Raw genomic sequence first — 17,455 nt, forward strand, 5'->3', positions numbered from 1 at the left:
ATTTTAAAACATGTCCACACGAGTCGTTGTGCGAATAAGGTAACTTAAGAATATTGGGAAAACACCGATTTTAATTTAGGTTTGAAGTTTTTCCCGTGAAACACCTCGCACCAATTCGTTTGTGCTTATTTTATTGGAATATTGGGTGCCTTTTATCGTAATCATGGATGATAACATGCGAGAAGAGGCGATCGACTTAAAAATTCGACTTATGCGCGAAAAGAATAAGAAGTTAGAACAGAGACGAAAACTAATCGAAGAAGACGAAAGGTTTGTATTGTTCCGTCTTTTTTTGCTATTGCCACGCTTAGCATAATATATAAGACCGCTGTAGCTGTATTTTAAAAGGTGTAATTTTAATGGTTTGTGTTTCTTGGTGTATCATGAGACATACAATTTATTCATAAAGGCAAGCTGAGGCTGCATCTGCTCAAGCAAAAAGGCAACAACATTATGCGCCAGATACCAGAACTAAAAAGGTAATTTTATAAAAATTATAAATTTCTTTTTCATATAAATATTTCCAAATTTTTAGAATGTTTTGAAAATTGTATTGTTTTATGTATTAAATGTATGTAAATACATATCCATAAAATAGTTTGCTATTTTAAAGTCTTCTAAGAGTTGTTTACGTTTGGGGTGTTTACAGTAATGTTTGGTGATTTTAAATATTGCTTTTAAATATGAAAAGGGAGGAAAATATAATGCTCATATGGATCAACCAGAAGAGACACAAGATAATGATCGTCATCAAAGAAGACCTCCTCGTAGAGATCAAAGACAGCAACCAGATCAGAGGAGGCAGTATGATCATGGAGATCATAATCCTCCTCATGAGCGTAGAAGAAACGAGGGAAGAAATTATCATCCGGAAGAGCCAAGAGACGGGGATCGTGGGTTTGTGGAGGAGAGAAGACACGGGAGGGGAGAGTACGGAAGACAGAATCAGCAGAGACCTCATCGAGGAGGAAGAGGAGGCGGGGATGCTCAAGGAGGAAGATACTCGGATAGACAGGTGGGGATGATATATTAACAACTCATCAATCATTAAAATATAGAATTCAGAAGTTATCAAAATACAGAATTAAAAGATCTTATGTACCTGAAGATTGTATTTAAGTAATGTTCTATTCCATATGAGCATGTAAATGACATATTTATGTTTTGTTGCAGTGGTGACAGGTTCGTGTGTCATGAGCAGTCTAAGCTAAGATTGTAGAGTTAGAGTATATATATTGTAATAACCAATAAATGTGTCTAACATAAAATAACTGTAATATGTTTTGTCTCACATTTTAAGTTATTACTTTTCAAATGTGTTTATGTTGTTTGTCTTTCAGGGTGAAGAGCGTGAAATGCAACGCAGAAGAAACATCGAACAAATGGATGCACAGATGGTAAGTTTCTGCTGTCGTTAGTGATAAGTGAATATAGAGCAGAATTGTCACTGTAACCTAATCTCAAACTTTTACATATAATGAGATATTTGAAATTTTAAAGGCAAATGTACGGTACATTATAATACGGTTTATTTTGTAGAACCTGGTAGCTTACTAACACTATATCCGCATGTTAAAATCTACAAAAATATTACAAAAATTAATGACTCATTCTCTTTGTTATTAATTTTTGATGTGTCATCAAATATGACTAAAAGACTTTGTACCGGCAAAATATTTGCTCAAATATTTTTTTTGCTCAAATATTTTTTTTTGCTTGAATATTTTTTTCTCAGCAAGGTGAAGAAGGATGGGATGAACCAAGAGGTCTTCTTCAAGATCCAAGGAGAGAAGGAGCAGGAGAATACTCCAGAAGACCCCCTCCTCCAAATGTGAGGTACAATAAAAATGATCAACACCAGAGACACAACCAATACAGGGTAAGATTACAAATAGATATGCCAGTATATTTACCTGTTATAGCAGCTTTGAAACTTCAAGTGAATGTAATACACACATTAAATGATGTTATACTAATCTGATGAAGTGTTTTTATCACAGCTTATGTTGTGCAAATCTATCTATAATACGTGTAGCTGTATTATTTATCCAGGCCCATTAACACACATGGTGTGCTGACTGTGCTTGGGTAAATTTAACACACACTTCAAGTCGATATAACACACACAAAATATTTTTTATTTTAGTGTTTTCTATCACAGCTTATGCTGTGGACGTTTATCAATAATATTTGCTTCATTATTATTTCTCCAGTCATAAATAGTGTTTTTGAAATTGGATTTTTGATCACTTTTTATTGAATAGGTGACCAAACCTAGATGTCCACCCATTTAAGCTACTTACATAGACTTTTTACCACTTTGTAACTCATGTCTTTGAAATTTGATCACTTTTTATTGGATAGGTGACCAAGTCTAGATGCTGATTTGATGTATCACAAGAATAAGTTTGAATTTAAATGCAGGATCACCCCCCATCAAAGATGAACAACATGATGGAGATGACAGGAAGACAGAGACAGGATCACGAGAGGTGGAAGAACCAGCAAGAGGCAGCGGATCGAGATCGATTGGCTCGAGCACAAAGAGAAGGAGGAGACTGGAGGAGAGCATGGGATAATGAGAAGATGTAAGATGAAATAGAATGTGTTTGTATTATTGTTGGTCAATTTTTACCTCTAAACTTAACATGGCCACACATTTAGGGATAAATTAAATATATTTTTTATAAAAATAAAATACATTTTTATATCTATTATTGGTGGTAAATTTTACCCAAAAGCTGTATTTTGTTTTTAACCTAACTCTGCTATTATACAAGATATATTTATTTTTACCCCATTCTATAAAATATATATATTCATTTATTAAAGTGAGCAGGAGGTTGAAGAAGGTAATAACCGCAATCGTCGGGGTGGAAACAGGGGTAGAAGGGGCCGTGGGGGTGGGCAGGGAAGGGAACCCATGCGTGACCAACCAGATAACGAGAGAAGCTATGAAGGAAATGAGTAAGGGGTGTTTAATTGTTTAGGTCTGTGTAGTGGAACAGCATACATGTTTGTGGAAAAAAAAATAGTTCTGCAATGTCGGTAAAAACATTGCAATTCATGGGTTGTGTTGCGCATCAAATTTTCAATTTTGCGATTGAATTTTTCAATTTTTCCGGTTGTATTGTTGGGCTTTGATGTTTCCAATTTTTAGGCAACATCAAAGTCGAGATCGGAAACACTCCAACAAAGCTAATGATGAAGAATGGCCGTCACTTGAAGGTATGGTTTGGATTTTTTTATTATTTTTAGTGGAATTATTACCATATTAGCAGGGGGAGAGAATGAGAGCAAACCAAAGGAGCAAAGAAAGAAACAAAAAAAGAGGAAAGAAAAGAAACAAGAGCCAGAAACAGGTAAATTGTATTTTATTTTGTAGTACTTTTTTGCAATCTCTAAAAAAAACAATTTCAAAGCAATTCAAATACAGTTAATGGCACATTAAGAAGCATATTCTTGCTTGTGTTTATTTTTGCATTTCTGACTTATAGAAGCAGATACAAAGCAACAGACTGTGGAGGAGAATGCTCAAGATAACATTGCACCGGAACCTGGAAGGTAGGTTGCTTGTTTTGGCAATTCAATATAAAGATAAATGTTAAACAAGTAGCGCCCACCCAAAGTGCTTAAGTATTTTTACTACATATTTTTTCTTATTTCAGCAAAGAAAAAAAAGAAAATCAAGCAACAGACCCTATGAGTCCACGAAACTCTGAATACTCTCGATACTCCAGAGGTAGGGGTAGAGGGCGGGGTAGGGGGCGAGGCCGAGGTAAACCTAAACCCGATATCAGAGCTGGGGAAAAGGAAGAGGAGTCCCCTGGAAAGGGAAAATCTCCAAAATCTCGGGGACAAAGAGACTTGGTTGTGGATGTTAATGTCGCTCGCTCCGATGAGTCAATGAGGAGCCAGTCCACAGGATCGGAGGCAAAAACTCCCGATCAAAGTTCATCATCTATGGTTAGTCCTCTGAAGACACCGGATAATTTTGTTCATGTGAATGACTGGGCGATGGAGGTTGAGATGAGCAGTCCTAACTATGATCCCAAGAAGCATGCTCCTGCTGGATCTGAACCTCCCAAACTTCCGGAGGTTGCGGAAGTTAATGAGGAGGGAGAGGAACTGGCGACTCGGATAAATGAAAGTGCTGAGTCAGCACAAAATATTTCCGAAAATGATAAAGTTGCGGAAAATGTTGAAACCGCACAAGATGATGCAGAACCACAAACTCAACATGTAGAAGTGGGGGGTGAGGATAGTTGTATGGAGGCAGAAACAATGGAAGCTTCTGTTAAAGGGGAAGAAGCAAATAATGATAAAGATTTATTGGAGAAGGCAAAAATTGTGACAGATTTAACATCTGCTCCTCTTCCTGATGGAGAGTCCTCTCAACTACCAGGGGAAACTGAAATACAAGGTTCAGAGAATGTGAAAAATGAAGACGAGAAAACTAAACCTTCAGACATAAAGTAAGTTTACTATGGATTTTCTTCTGATTTTTATCTGCATTGTTAAACTGTTTTTTTTTGCATTTTGAAAAAATATTTCCACAGAGTTGAAAGTGATGTTGTTTCTGCGGAAGTGGTGCAGAAAGGTGATGCAGAAGAAGATCTCGTTTCCGCTCAAGAGTCCAGTGCTGTGGAAGACTTGGAAGGGAAAAAGGAAGAGAAGGCATCTTCTGAGGATGAGTTTGAGGATGCGGATACAGGATCTCTATCTGCAGATCGTCAACAGGAGAAAGAGGAAGAACAGGAAAAAGAAGAGAGAAGGGAAGATGAGAAAGAAGAGATAATTCAGGAAAAAGAAGAGAAAAGGGAAGATGAGAAAGAAGAGAAAAAGGAAGATGGGAAAGAGGAGATAAATGAGGAGAGTAAAGTGGAGAGAAAAGAGGATAAAGTAACCAAAATTGAAGAAGAAAATGTGGAAGAGAAAAAGGACGATAAGGAAACTTGTACAAAAGAAGTTACGATCATAACATCAACTGTAGACGAAGTTTCTGAATGTGTTGTTGATTGTTGTGTTGGTGAAATGGTGCGAAAAGTTTCAGAAGAAATTGATGGGGTTTAAAACTAATTTTCTATTCATTCAGTTTTGACATCTTTTAATATCCTTCAGTTGTTAAGGATCACAGAATCTGTTTTTCGCTTTATAAAAAGTGCTCGCTTAGTATGTGCATCAAATGCATGCAATTATGGTTTCTATTCGCAAATTAAAAGCACGCATAAAGTGCACAATACTTTTTTATTTACTAAATTTTATGAAATAAAAAGTGCCAAAAAATGAAGACACACTAAAACATCACAGTGGCTACTTTGCTCTTCTTCTTCTTCCCACAGTTTGCTCATGGAGCAAGAGAGCTGCTCTGTAGTCCTCCACCGCTGCCTCCCGGTGACCCAATTTTCCTCGGACATCTGCTCTCTTCTTTAAAGTTGCGTAATCGCCAGGGTTGATCTCAAATGCTGAAAAATATTATTGTGTTTTATGGTTTCCTATCAACTTCTATGCAAGGTGGCTTCATATACGTGGTGCTTACAACATTTTAAGAGCAGTTTAGATTTGCATTTAGAATGAAAGATTTGCATTTTAAATGAATGACAAATTTATCCTCAATGAAAGTTAGTATAACATGGGTGTCTTATTTTCTACACCTAGTGCGGTTATGAGTTACTGCATATATAACCTGGGTAATTGTTTTATTGGATTAATCTCTATGTCTTTCAATTTGGATAAAACAGTGGTTACCACCGGGTTTAAGCTGTAACAGGTAAGTGTCTTAAGAACACACACAGATTATTATAGCATCGTCAACATAGTTTCAAGACATGCACCATAATTGCTCCAACCCAGTGGTCACTAATGGGTTGTCCAAATTATCAGCCATACATGAAAAAATTCCCCCAAAAATTAATCACCAACAAAGTATCATACATGGTAACTCGTAAGCTGGCGCGAGGTGTTAAACCTATGTTATAACGACTCATTTTCCGGCCACGCAAGGATAAAGTAAGTTACATTCATTCATTCAAATCAGTGAAACAGGGCAGGTGAAGATGTGGAATGACCAGCATTAGAAATTCTATGTTCCACATCGGACAAAGTAATCTTACACAGTTTATGTTCAACAGCGACCAACTGGTCCACTGTTTAAATGCGATATAGTGTAGGCCAGGCAAATTAAAATTAAACTTCATTATACTGCCACTTCATAGTTGTTTGTACTAGTTACCATATTAATAAAAAAAAACATAAAATGTTGCACGAAAAAAAATCAATAAATATATTTTATAAAGTGAAATATGTATGGTCACCTGTTGTAAAATCTTTCTCAGCATTGTCATATTCTTTCAATATGTCATACAAGTTACCACGGTTGTAATATGCATGACCATTGTATGGATCGAGTTCAATGGTACGGTTAAAATCATTCAAGGATAGCTGAAACAAAAATCAAATAATACAATATGCAAAAAAGGCTCTCAATATATATATAAATAAATATGACTCTTCCAAAAATAAATAATTATGACAATTCCTGACCCAAAAGATTAAAGTGTGCTGTGAACAACTTTAATTTATATTATATAATAATTACTTTTATTTATCTCTTCGATTATGGTAAGATTTAGAAGTATTTTAAACGAAAAGACAGGATATAGCCACAAAACAACAGTTGTTAAAACACGATCACAGTTAAAAACATATTCACATTTATTTTGAAGAAAATAAGCGTGGTCGCTACACCTAGCAGACAAACGAGCCATTTATGTTTAAATATTACCAAGTTAAACTTGCAATAAAAACAAAAGTGTGCCACGACGCACACAGTTTTATATTAAACTCTCAAACCTCTGTTTTCTTAAGGAATATATGAGCGATTGCCCGGTTAAGAAGAGCAGCTGTATCATCCGGATTTTCATCAAGCACCAAATCTAAACACTCGGCTGCTTCAGAGAATTGTCTGTTCCTCATATACAGAACAGCACAGTTAAACACACCAGGCATATAAGTTGGATCCAATGATCTTGCTTTCTGGAATGGGGAAAATAGGTTTATTGCTAAGTATAACCTGGTCTACGTTTAAGATTTTCGAGAAAAATTTTTTTTCATTTTATTTTGAGAAGCTGTTTCAGCGGGTGAACTGATATTCAAATTTCTGATTAAATGCAGTATATAGATATCAAAAATAAATTTTGTTTGATTTAGAATTGGTCTACGTTTAAGATGTTAAAGAAAAAAAAATTTTCATTTTATTTTGAGAAGCGGTTTCAGCGAGTAAACTGATATTCAAATTTCTGATTAAATGCAGTATATAGATATCAAAGATAAATTTTGTTTCATTTAGAATTGGTGTTACAGCATACCATTTTAAGGTGTGTTTTTCTCAGTATTCAGATAACTTTTAGGAATATAGTAAACAACCACAGACTTGTACCGGTATTCTGCTTAGGGGGTGAAAAATGTACTTTTTAATAAAAAAATTCCATGAAGTATTTAACAACTATTATTAAGCTACTTCAAGGCACAGAAAATACACTACCATAAATACTTTATACAATTGGTTGGACATGGTTTTTGTCTGTAATATTATCGTAGCACCAGATCCCTTTTAATTACTTACATTATAATAAGCCATTGCCGTGTGCAAGTCACTCATAGACTGATGTACCACTCCACATGCAGTTAACAGTCTTGCAGAAGGAGGGCCACTCCTTAGAGCTAGATTGACATCTTTTAATGCAGCGTCACTGTTGCCTGCATGAAGGCATGTCACAGCGCGACCTTCTAATGCAGATTGACTTTTCGGATCAAGTTCAATTGCTGCCGTGAATTGGTTCCATGCTTGTTGCAGATGTCCACATACCTAAGTTAATTAAAATTCCTAAATTCACATGAATAACATATTTTTTTCATGACCCAGTCTTAAGGTCAATTCTCTTTAAAGTCACCCCCCACCCCTCATTCTACGGGTTGTATCTTTACACACAGTTATGTTTCTATTAAAAGTTAACCCTGAAAACTTTTTTTTTAAATGGCTTGTTCGTCCGCTAGGTGTAGCGACCACGCTTATTTTCTTCCCATTAAATGCAAATATGTTCTTAACTGTAAGCATGTTGAACAACTATTGTTTTGTCGGTATATCCAGTCTCTTTGTTTAAAATACTCTTAAATCGTTGCTACCAAAGTGGAATATATAAAACCAATAAAGTTATTGTATTATTATTATTATTTTAAAAAGTCCTGTTAAAAAAAATTAAAATTGTTTTCTACCAAAATATTTGGGTGTTGAGCAAATAAAAAAGTAAAAAAATTACAATTTCAGCATCGTAGAAACGAAAAATAAACTCACTTGCAAACTGTACCCCAGATGTACCCGCGCGTCAACATTTGAAGGATCAAGTTTAAGAACTCGTTGGTATTCTCCTTGTGCATTATCATGTTGTCCAGCATCAGCGAATACATCCCCTCGACCAACATAAGCTGTGAGGAAATATGGATCCACATCCAAGCAACGTGTGTAGGAGTTATAGGCTTCTGTCAAGTCTTGTAATCTGAAAGGAGTTTTAGTTATTGTTGTGTGTAATGTTATGATATATCAAATGTGTTGTTCATATATTTAGTCTGGCGTTGTAGCACAGTTGGCTAGCGCGCCTGCCTCTAACCCAGAGGTAATTGGTTTAAGACCCGTCGCTGCTACCATTGTGGGCGTTTGTGTCCTTGGGCAAGACACTTAACGACAATTGCTCCAATCCAGTGGTTACTAATGGGTTGTCCAAATTATCAACCATGTATAAAAAAATGAATAAATCACCCACAAAGTAACATAGGTGGTAACTCTTAAGCTGGCACTAGGTGTATGAAACAAAACACCTGTGTTTAACGACTGTTGTTTAACGACTGAAAATATCCTAATCGTGTTTTAAACAAATAATAATGGTCTATAGAAGTCGTGAGGATCTGGTTTTATAACTCTTTGAATGTTCTCTGTTTACTACCAAATGGGACAAGAAAATAGAATTTAAAAGTGTTCCATCTTTCTCCACTCTAATAAATATAGCTGACTTGTTGTTCATATAAAACACTCCCCACCCTACCTGTGATAGCATAGCGCCATCGTGTGCAAAATACAAGTGTCTTTTGGATTAAGAAGAGTCGCCTCTTCAAGATCAAGAGCGGCATTTCTCGCATCTCTTAGATTGCTCTTCAGGTAAAGAAGAGCTCGGTTCACAAAAACTCGGAGCCGAAGTGACTTTGAATCCGAGTTTTTATCTGCGTCAGTGAGCACGAGCACGATGCTGTAATCCTGAAGAAACAACATAATGAAAAATTTAAAATCATTGGAGATATGAAAAATAACTACCATTGTGGGAGTATGAGACCTTGGGCAAGACACTTAACGGCAATTGCTCCAACCCAGTGGTCACTGATGGGTTGTCCAAATTATCAGCCATATATAAAAAAATTAAAAAAATAACCCACAAAGTAATATACCTGGTAACTCGTAAGCTGGTACGAGGTGTATGAACACCCGTGTTATAACGACTGTCGTTTTCCGGCCACGCGGGGATAAAGTAAGTTACATTATCAGCAAACTATAATTTCTTGTAATCTAAGTTTTTGTAAATAATTAAATGAATGTCAATTGTTTATCCTTATATGGTTGATGGTTGTGCAACAAAGTCGCTATAACATCCGTGTCCAATTTCATAAAACTCCCACCATTTAATGTGTGTAGTTGTTTATGTGATAAGCTGTCTAATGCATTAATTACACAAAACCAATATTGTTTTGCGAAATATATGGGCCAGAACAGATGTTGAATATGAATGTAACTTGTATTATTTTCTGTGGCTGGAAAATAACAGTTGTTATAGCACAGGTGTTCTGTTTCATACAACTCAAGCCAGCTTACGAGTTACCTTTATGTTACTTTGTGGATGAATATTATTATTATTTTTTTTATGTATGGCTAATAATTTGGACAACCCATTAGTAACCACTAGGTTGTTCTGAGTTTAAAATAGTATTTTATACCATTAGTGCTTGTGGGTATCTCTCCATTGCTTGCAGCACGACAGCTCTGTTGTAATATGCAAATGAGCACTGCTTGTCTAACTCGATGGCAGCAGAGAGGTCCGTCAGAGCATGGCGGTAAGCGCTGATCCGAAACTTGAGGCCACCACGACATAATAACGCACGAACACTTTTAGGACGAAGACGTAATGCTTCGTTGCAATTTAATATTGCCTGAAAAAAACAAAACAATAATTGCTACAAATATTTAGTCAATAATATTATAAATAGGTTACTACAAAGAAAGAAATGTTTTGAGTGTTATTATACAGAGAAAGGAGTGTTATTATACAGAGAAAAGAACCAGTGAAAATTGGGCATGTTTCTAAATAAAATTGTTTTTTTTTTAAAAAACTTATTATTTTCGAAGCTTTTTTAGTTCTCAAAAAAGACCAAAACAATTTTTGGGTCAAGGTCTTGTAGAAAAAATTAACTTTGTTCATCCAAAAAGTTACTTAATTTGTTCACCTACCTTACTGTACCTCTCCTTAGTACTATAGTAAGCCGCTCTGCTAAGATAAGCTTCAAATAATAAAGGTTGAAGGGCAAGTGCTCGATTCAAATCTTGGATTCCTTTTGAATGATCCAGTTTTAATCGACACAAACCACGCTGGTAGTATGCTTCTGCTAACTCAGGATTTACCTGTATGTTGGACCCATCAGTTATTAATACTAAGTGATAAAATTAATAAAGATTTATATTTACGAGCAAAAGCATCAGAACGACGAAAAACTTAAGACCTGAAATAATATAGGAATTACTTTTATTTAAACTGTTATTGTGGTAATTAAACATAAATGGTTTGTTTGTCTGATTGGTGTAGCAAGCACGCTTATTTTCTTCCAATTAAATGTGAATTTGTTTTTAACTGTAAGTGTGTTTTACTAGCTGTTGTTTTGTCGCTATATAATTTCATTTATATTATTATCGTTTATTGAGCATAGTGCATAGCAGTGGTTCCCAACCTGGGGGTCGCGACCCCTTAGGTCGAGAGGTTGAGGAATTTGCGACCATTGATTTTGTTGGGAGGCCTACCAAACACATTACTAGCGAAATTCATGGGCTCTGTGATTTTGTTGGAGGGTGTTTAAAATCTTATAAAAAAATTGGTCGGACAATACTTAAAAACAAATAAAGGGTCGCCAACCCAAAAGGTTGGAAAACATTGATGTGGAGGAAATATTGGTCTGGTAATAACACCTATTTGTTATGGTGCTATGATATTAATGAAAGTATTAATGTGTATTATTGTTCATTATGTATGATAGCTTGGGGTTAATGGGAAAACCATGACATATATTCAAGTCCCTTGGCAGGCCACACTGAGGTCCTCATCCATACAGAAAAAAATACCAGCTACAAACACCTTTGGTCAGTGCTTGCTTTATACAGTTTACAGATAGCCTATAACTATTAGGTTGCTGACTTTAAGCCATTACTGTGACTTGCCAAAAAGACAGATTAACAGGAGGTTACAATATTCAGCTTTTAACTGTATATGCTGAAGTTATAAGTCCATAACTTGAATCACTTAAAAAATTGCACATCAGCATGCAGCCATACATACAAATATAAGCTTCGTCTGTATACAGAGTTTTCATACACAGAAAGGCTATACACAAAACCTCACCTTAAGAGCTTGATTATAAGCTTGTAGTGCTTCCGTGTGTTGCAACTGTTCGGTGTAACATTGTCCTAATAGGAAATGAATCTCTGCTGCCTCCGGTGGTGCTTCATTTGCAGTGCTGGTGGTCGCTCCATATGTGTACAAGGTTGAAAGTTCCAATGCATTTTTTAAGTTAGTTATTGCTTCCTGAAAATAAAGCGTTGGAAATAAATTAAATTAACGAGGTTACAGCATCAAAATTTGTGAAAGCAAAAAGTATAGAAATGTTTAAATACGTTCTAAAGGTGCCACCGTAGTTTAAAACACGAATAGGCTTCTCTGAAAAAATTGTGTAAAATCGAACTGCGGAAGTAAAAATAATTGGTAGTGTGACAATGCATGGGATTTCCCATAAGAAAAAGTATCATCCAACTTTTTTAGTTTCCAAAGGAAATTCAATGATTTTTATGGTTTGTTAATAAATGTTTTTTTTTACGAATATATATTAAGTTCAAAGGGTAAAAAGTATATAAAACGTTGTTTGTTTCCTGTTTTGGGGTCAATATGACAGTCTGTAATTGAAAGCCACCATACCCTCCAATTTTAAATACATTATTACACCATATATTGTTACAGACAGAAACTACAAATAAATAAATAAATTGATTTATCCTTGCGAACAGTCGTTAAAACACGCCGAAAAACAATGGTCGTTAAAACACGAGTGTTTAAACACTTGTGCAAGCTTATAACCGTAAGCCTTCACATAGCTTTCTATATGGGTGAGGTTGTACAGTGAGGAAACTTTAGTCCAAAGTTGACTAATTACCCCAACATCCATGTTTAGGTAACTTTATTACTTACTTTATATCTCTTTCCTTTCATAAGTGTCTTAGACAACAAAACGTACATATGAGGCTTCGGTTTTAATCTACATGCTGAACTAAGACTCTCTACTGCTGCCGTGTGGTTGCCAAGGAAAGATTGAACGACAGCTTGTTGGGTGGGTGAGGTGGAAACAAACCCCTGTGGTTCGAAAAAGTAAGATGAAAGACATTTTTAAAAAATAAAGAAGGAAAGATTTGGAAAAAAAAGTCAAAAAAGTTTTTGAGCATAATGGTATTTAATGTATTAGTGGCTCATCTGGTATAAAAACGTAGTGTATTTCCAATGTTTGTCTGCCATACAGCGAGACTTCATCAGGGAATACACTACGTTTTTATACCAAATAAGACACTAATACATTATTTATACTATGCCTAGTAGCAGAACTAACAGAATAATCGTATTTATTTATAGCCATTAAAAATGTTTTAAGATGATTTTTGTTGGACCTATAAAACACAGTTGGACCTATAAAAGTTTGAAAATAATTGCAACCAAATTTTTTGATACAATAAAATTATTAAAGAACTACCTTTTCCAGTGTAGCAATATGCCTTACACAGAATGCAGCAAGTTTCAGTTTCCTCAGCTGCAAAAGGAGTTTTCCACGTCTAAGATATAAATGACGTTCCGTTGGTTGGAGGTGGATGGCTCTTGTAATGTCACGGACAGCAGATTGATAATCATTTATACGGGCAAAAGCATCAGATCGACAAACATAGGACCTGAAATAATATAAGAATTACTTTTATTTAAACTGTTATTGTGGTGCTTGAACATAAATGGTTCGTTTGTCTGCTAGGTGAAACGACCACGCTTATTTTCTTCCAATTAAATGTAAATGTTTTTAACTGCAAGCAAGTTTTAACAACTGTTGTTTTGTCGCTATATCCTGTCTTTTATTTGGATTATTTTGTAGTTTTTGCAACCGTAATCGAAGAGACAAATAAAGTTATTGTTATTATTACTATAGTCTTACTGTATGCCTACAAATACTGTGTAAAAGCGAGTAAAACTTGGATTAGGAAACTTCCATTGAAGTTCTTGGTGAGTGGTCTACAGAATTCTATAAGTTTAAAAACTTAACATGATTTTTTTTCTTAAACGATAAGATCATGTTATTTAAGGACAGAAGAGAAGGGAATCAACAGCAAAACAACAGTTGTCAAAACACGGTATGGATGAAATGTGTGGAAAAGAGTGTCAATTAAGAAGCATGGCTGTTGCACCCAAAGATATGTTTTAACTTTTATGTAAATACAAACATCCATATAATTTCATTTCACCTTGTATATGTTGGGTCACCTTTGATGGCAAACGTGAATCTTCTAATTGCTTCCCAATAATTATCTGTGACCTGTGTTGGAAAATTCAAATTCTTGATTAAATATATGTCTTTAGTTTGTTTTAAAACAGATATATTTAGAAATGTGAATGAATGAATGAATGCTTTTATTTGCTTTTTTTATCCTTAAGTGGCCGGAAACGACAGTTGTTATAACATAGATGTTCTGTTTTGTTCACCTCGTGCCAGCTTATGTGTTACCATGTATGTTACTTTGTGGGTGAACATTATTTTTTATCTTTATGTATAACTGGTAATTTGGACAAGCCATTAATGACCACTGGGTTGGAGCAATTGTCATTAGGTGTCTTGCCCAAGAACAACCAATTAGGACAAAAACAATATATATCAATATACACAAAATAATACCTTAGCTATAACTCAACAGTAGGCATGATATGAGCCCAAGAAAATAAAGTTACTTTTTTAAACTTAAACCACACCTGCAGATGAATGAGTCCGATGTTTACATGCGCACATGCCAGTGAATGGTCAAGTCTAAGTGTTTGTTCAAAGTCAGCCATTGCCTCTTGATATTTCTTTAACTCTGAGTATAATATACCTCGGTGGAGTAATGCCTGCAAATGGTTAAATGCTTTTGTTAGTTTGTTTTGAACATTTTTTGTATATGAAAACAGACAAAAACATTTTTTGGTCGCACTAATTAAACCAGTTTTTATTTTTTAGGAATATTTTCCTATATTCATTAGTTCATTTTTCTAGAAATATCTTATTTTTTTGACAATTTTCTGACATTCTATTCAGATCACCTTTATCGGAATAATACTAAACAAAAAAATGAAGAGCAGCATAATGTATAGTTTATTCTTACTAAGACATTTTGTTCAGTATCATCAAGCAAAAACGAGATGCTTAGATCTTGTAATGCTCTGTCTGGAGCTGCCGTTCTCAACAGTGACCCCCGGTGGAAAAAAGCAGCAGCATTGGTCGGGTCGAGATGTATTGCAGCCGATAAGTCAACCAGAGCATTCTCACTCTGACCCATGGCTGCATATGCTCTGCCCCTATATGATCTGCATGGATTGATGTGTCAAAATCAATGGTATGATTTTTCATTATACTAAAATATTAATTAAACCTATTAAACTTAGCAGTAACTGATGGGGCTGGTGCTTTAATTTTTATGTAAAATTGTTTTTTTTTTATGGTCAAAACATTAAAAATCCTCTATCAGTTTGTTTAGCAAATAAATAAAAAACAAAAATTTACATATTTACATAATACATATTTTTAAACCTGTTACTAAGAATAATAACTTTATTTCTCTCTTCCATTATGGTAGCCAAGATTTATAAATTTTATAAACGAAAAGACAGGATATAGCGACAAAACAACAGTTGTTAAAACACGCTTATAGTTAAAAAACATATTTACATTTAATTGGAAGAAAATAAGTGTGGTCGCTACACCGAGCAGACAAACGAGCCATTTATGTTTAGTTATTATCAAGTTAAACTTCTAATAGAAACAAAAGTGTGCGTAAAGACACGACCCGTACAATGGGCATAAAAGTAAAGGGTTAAAGGAATGACAACAAAAATTTTTTACCTTGCATGTGAATTAAGCGGTTCCTTCTCAATAAGTTGCGTAAAATCATTAACAGCAGAATGCCAAGACTTCTTCTTAAAATAAAACTTTGCGCGACGAAGTAACGCATCTGTTCTTGTTGGATTTAAACGAACTACATTTCCATAATCTTCCATAGCTAACAACATGTCACCTTTGTAGAGAAAAAAATCATAAATGATAATAATAATAATAACTTTACTTATCTCAGAGATTATGGTAGCACAGATATTAATTTTATTAATGCTTTATTGATGGTTCAACACAAAGTTATAACACAGGTGCCAGGCACCGTAGCACAGTTGGTTAGCGCGTCGCCTTGAAACTTAAGGGCTGTCGGTGCTACCATTGTGGGCGTATGTGTCCCTGGGCCAGAAATTTAAAGACAATAGATCCAACCCAAGCCCACAAAAAAATATTCACCCACAAAGTAACATACATGGTAACTCGTAAGCTGGCACGAGGTGTATGAACGTCCGTGTTATAACGACTGCCGTTTTCCGGCCACAAGAGGATAAAGTAAGTTACATTTAGTCATTTCATTCAGGTGTTTTTGTGTTTCCTATTCCAAACACATTTTTCCCGCTTTGCATTACCAAGTACAGAACTTTGTTACGCTATTAACTTATTATATTTGTGAATTTACCATGTTTAAGGAAATGAACAGCAGTAGTCAACCTATGGTACACGAATTGTGCAAGGGTCAAATTAACACCTCGCAAGTCACATTTGTGATAGATAAATTGTCTTTAGCAATGGACAAGCAGTTGTTTTTAACTAATTTGTAGGTTTTTTAAATGAAAAAATGGGCTATTTAAAAGTTTGAGAACAAAAACAAATAAAACCTGTCTTTTCAAACTTCTGAGCACGTTGGAAATAAGTCTCTTCATTTTCAGGAACAAGTTTAATTGCTTGACTATAGTTTACAATAGACATTGTGTAATCACCCAAAGAGGCAAATATATCTGCACGAGATCTGAAAAGTGAAAAAAATTTATAAGTATTTTTTTTACTTTAGAGCTATTTTTTTTATTTAGGCAACATTTTTAATAGATTTTAAAAACTTGGTCTGAATTGTATTTGTGCCTCAATTTATTTCATTAATTGTTTTTAAATATCTTTATTAAAACAGATTAAAATGTTGCAAAGTATATGAAAAACTTTACTACTACAGACATTTTCCTATTTTACATGTGAACGTCCTACAGTCTGGCACGCTATTAAACCTGAGATTAGGAGTTGGCCCATTACATCAAAACTAAGACCTTATTCATAAACTAAACTTTTGATTTCTGCCCAGTTCACAATGTGTGGCAATTTTACATTCTATTGTATAGTAGGATGGGGGAAGATGGGACACCTTTTCATTCTATTTTCTCGTACATTTTGGTAGCAAACAAAAAACATTCAAGGAATTATAAAACCTTGTCCTCGCGACTTTCATAGACCATTGAAAAATACGATCAGGATATTTATATATTTCGTACTAAAGGTGTCCCATCTTCCCCCACCCCACTATATAAGGGTAAGGTCCTATGAAATTTCTGTAACATTTGTCATATTAAGAAAAATACCTGTAAGCATCTACATTGAGCTTGTCAATTTTTAATAAAGTGTTCAAATCATCAAGTGCTTCATGTTGTTGGTTATGCAAAAGTTTAATAAGATGTCTCTGCCAATAGGCTTGCACTAATCGAGGCTCTATTGAAATTGCTTCATTCAGGTCCTCATTTGCCATTCTGCAGATAAAAACATTGTTATAAATTTATTAGAATGTAACTTCTTTATCTTGCATAGCAGGCAGCAGCAGTTTTATAACACAGGTGTTCTGCTTCATACACTCCTTGCACCTGTGAGTTACCATGTATTTCATTTTATTTGGATTTATTCTATTAATGACTATTTGGTTAGAGCAACAGCCGCTAAGTGTCTTGCTTCTGGCGCCGTGGCAAAG

At 34.9% G+C, this 17,455-nt stretch overlaps 2 protein-coding genes across 5 annotated transcripts in view; one reads left to right on the forward strand and one right to left on the reverse strand.

The window, feature by feature from the left end:
• LOC149729650 (uncharacterized) lies at positions 1-5,242 on the forward strand. Of its 4 annotated transcripts, none has more exons than XM_089886078.1 (12): positions 1-270; positions 410-479; positions 692-1,015; positions 1,341-1,397; positions 1,736-1,879; positions 2,425-2,588; positions 2,833-2,967; positions 3,161-3,228; positions 3,279-3,362; positions 3,498-3,564; positions 3,669-4,475; positions 4,560-5,242. In XM_089886078.1, exons 1-12 carry the CDS (start codon positions 164-166, stop codon positions 5,071-5,073), a joined length of 2,541 nt encoding a protein of 846 aa, XP_089742204.1. In that variant the 5' UTR covers positions 1-163; the 3' UTR covers positions 5,074-5,242. The 4 variants fall into 4 exon arrangements, with proteins under 4 accessions (XP_089742204.1, XP_089742206.1, XP_089742207.1 ...); XM_089886079.1 differs by having other exon boundaries at positions 3-270; positions 3,282-3,362; XM_089886080.1 differs by lacking the exon at positions 2,833-2,967.
• Positions 5,229-17,455, reverse strand: part of LOC149729651 (uncharacterized) — a 24,676-nt gene continuing 12,449 nt past the window's right edge. The window contains exons 18-34 of the mRNA XM_089886063.1: positions 17,076-17,240; positions 16,347-16,477; positions 15,484-15,655; positions 14,747-14,948; positions 14,358-14,492; positions 13,856-13,926; positions 13,102-13,294; positions 12,549-12,710; positions 11,709-11,891; positions 10,550-10,720; positions 10,039-10,251; positions 9,099-9,307; positions 8,354-8,555; positions 7,625-7,867; positions 6,853-7,035; positions 6,315-6,441; positions 5,229-5,465 (exon numbers count right to left, since the gene is read on the reverse strand). Coding sequence (XP_089742189.1) covers positions 5,314-5,465; positions 6,315-6,441; positions 6,853-7,035; positions 7,625-7,867; positions 8,354-8,555; positions 9,099-9,307; positions 10,039-10,251; positions 10,550-10,720; positions 11,709-11,891; positions 12,549-12,710; positions 13,102-13,294; positions 13,856-13,926; positions 14,358-14,492; positions 14,747-14,948; positions 15,484-15,655; positions 16,347-16,477; positions 17,076-17,240 — 2,914 coding nt within the window. The 3' untranslated portion in view covers positions 5,229-5,313. The remainder of the gene's footprint in view (positions 5,466-6,314; positions 6,442-6,852; positions 7,036-7,624; positions 7,868-8,353; positions 8,556-9,098; positions 9,308-10,038; positions 10,252-10,549; positions 10,721-11,708; positions 11,892-12,548; positions 12,711-13,101; positions 13,295-13,855; positions 13,927-14,357; positions 14,493-14,746; positions 14,949-15,483; positions 15,656-16,346; positions 16,478-17,075; positions 17,241-17,455) is intronic.

This window comes from Ciona robusta, chromosome 10 (assembly GCF_009617815.1).
Source record: "Ciona robusta chromosome 10, ASM961781v2".
In the NCBI taxonomy this organism is placed as follows: domain Eukaryota; kingdom Metazoa; phylum Chordata; class Ascidiacea; order Phlebobranchia; family Cionidae; genus Ciona; species Ciona robusta.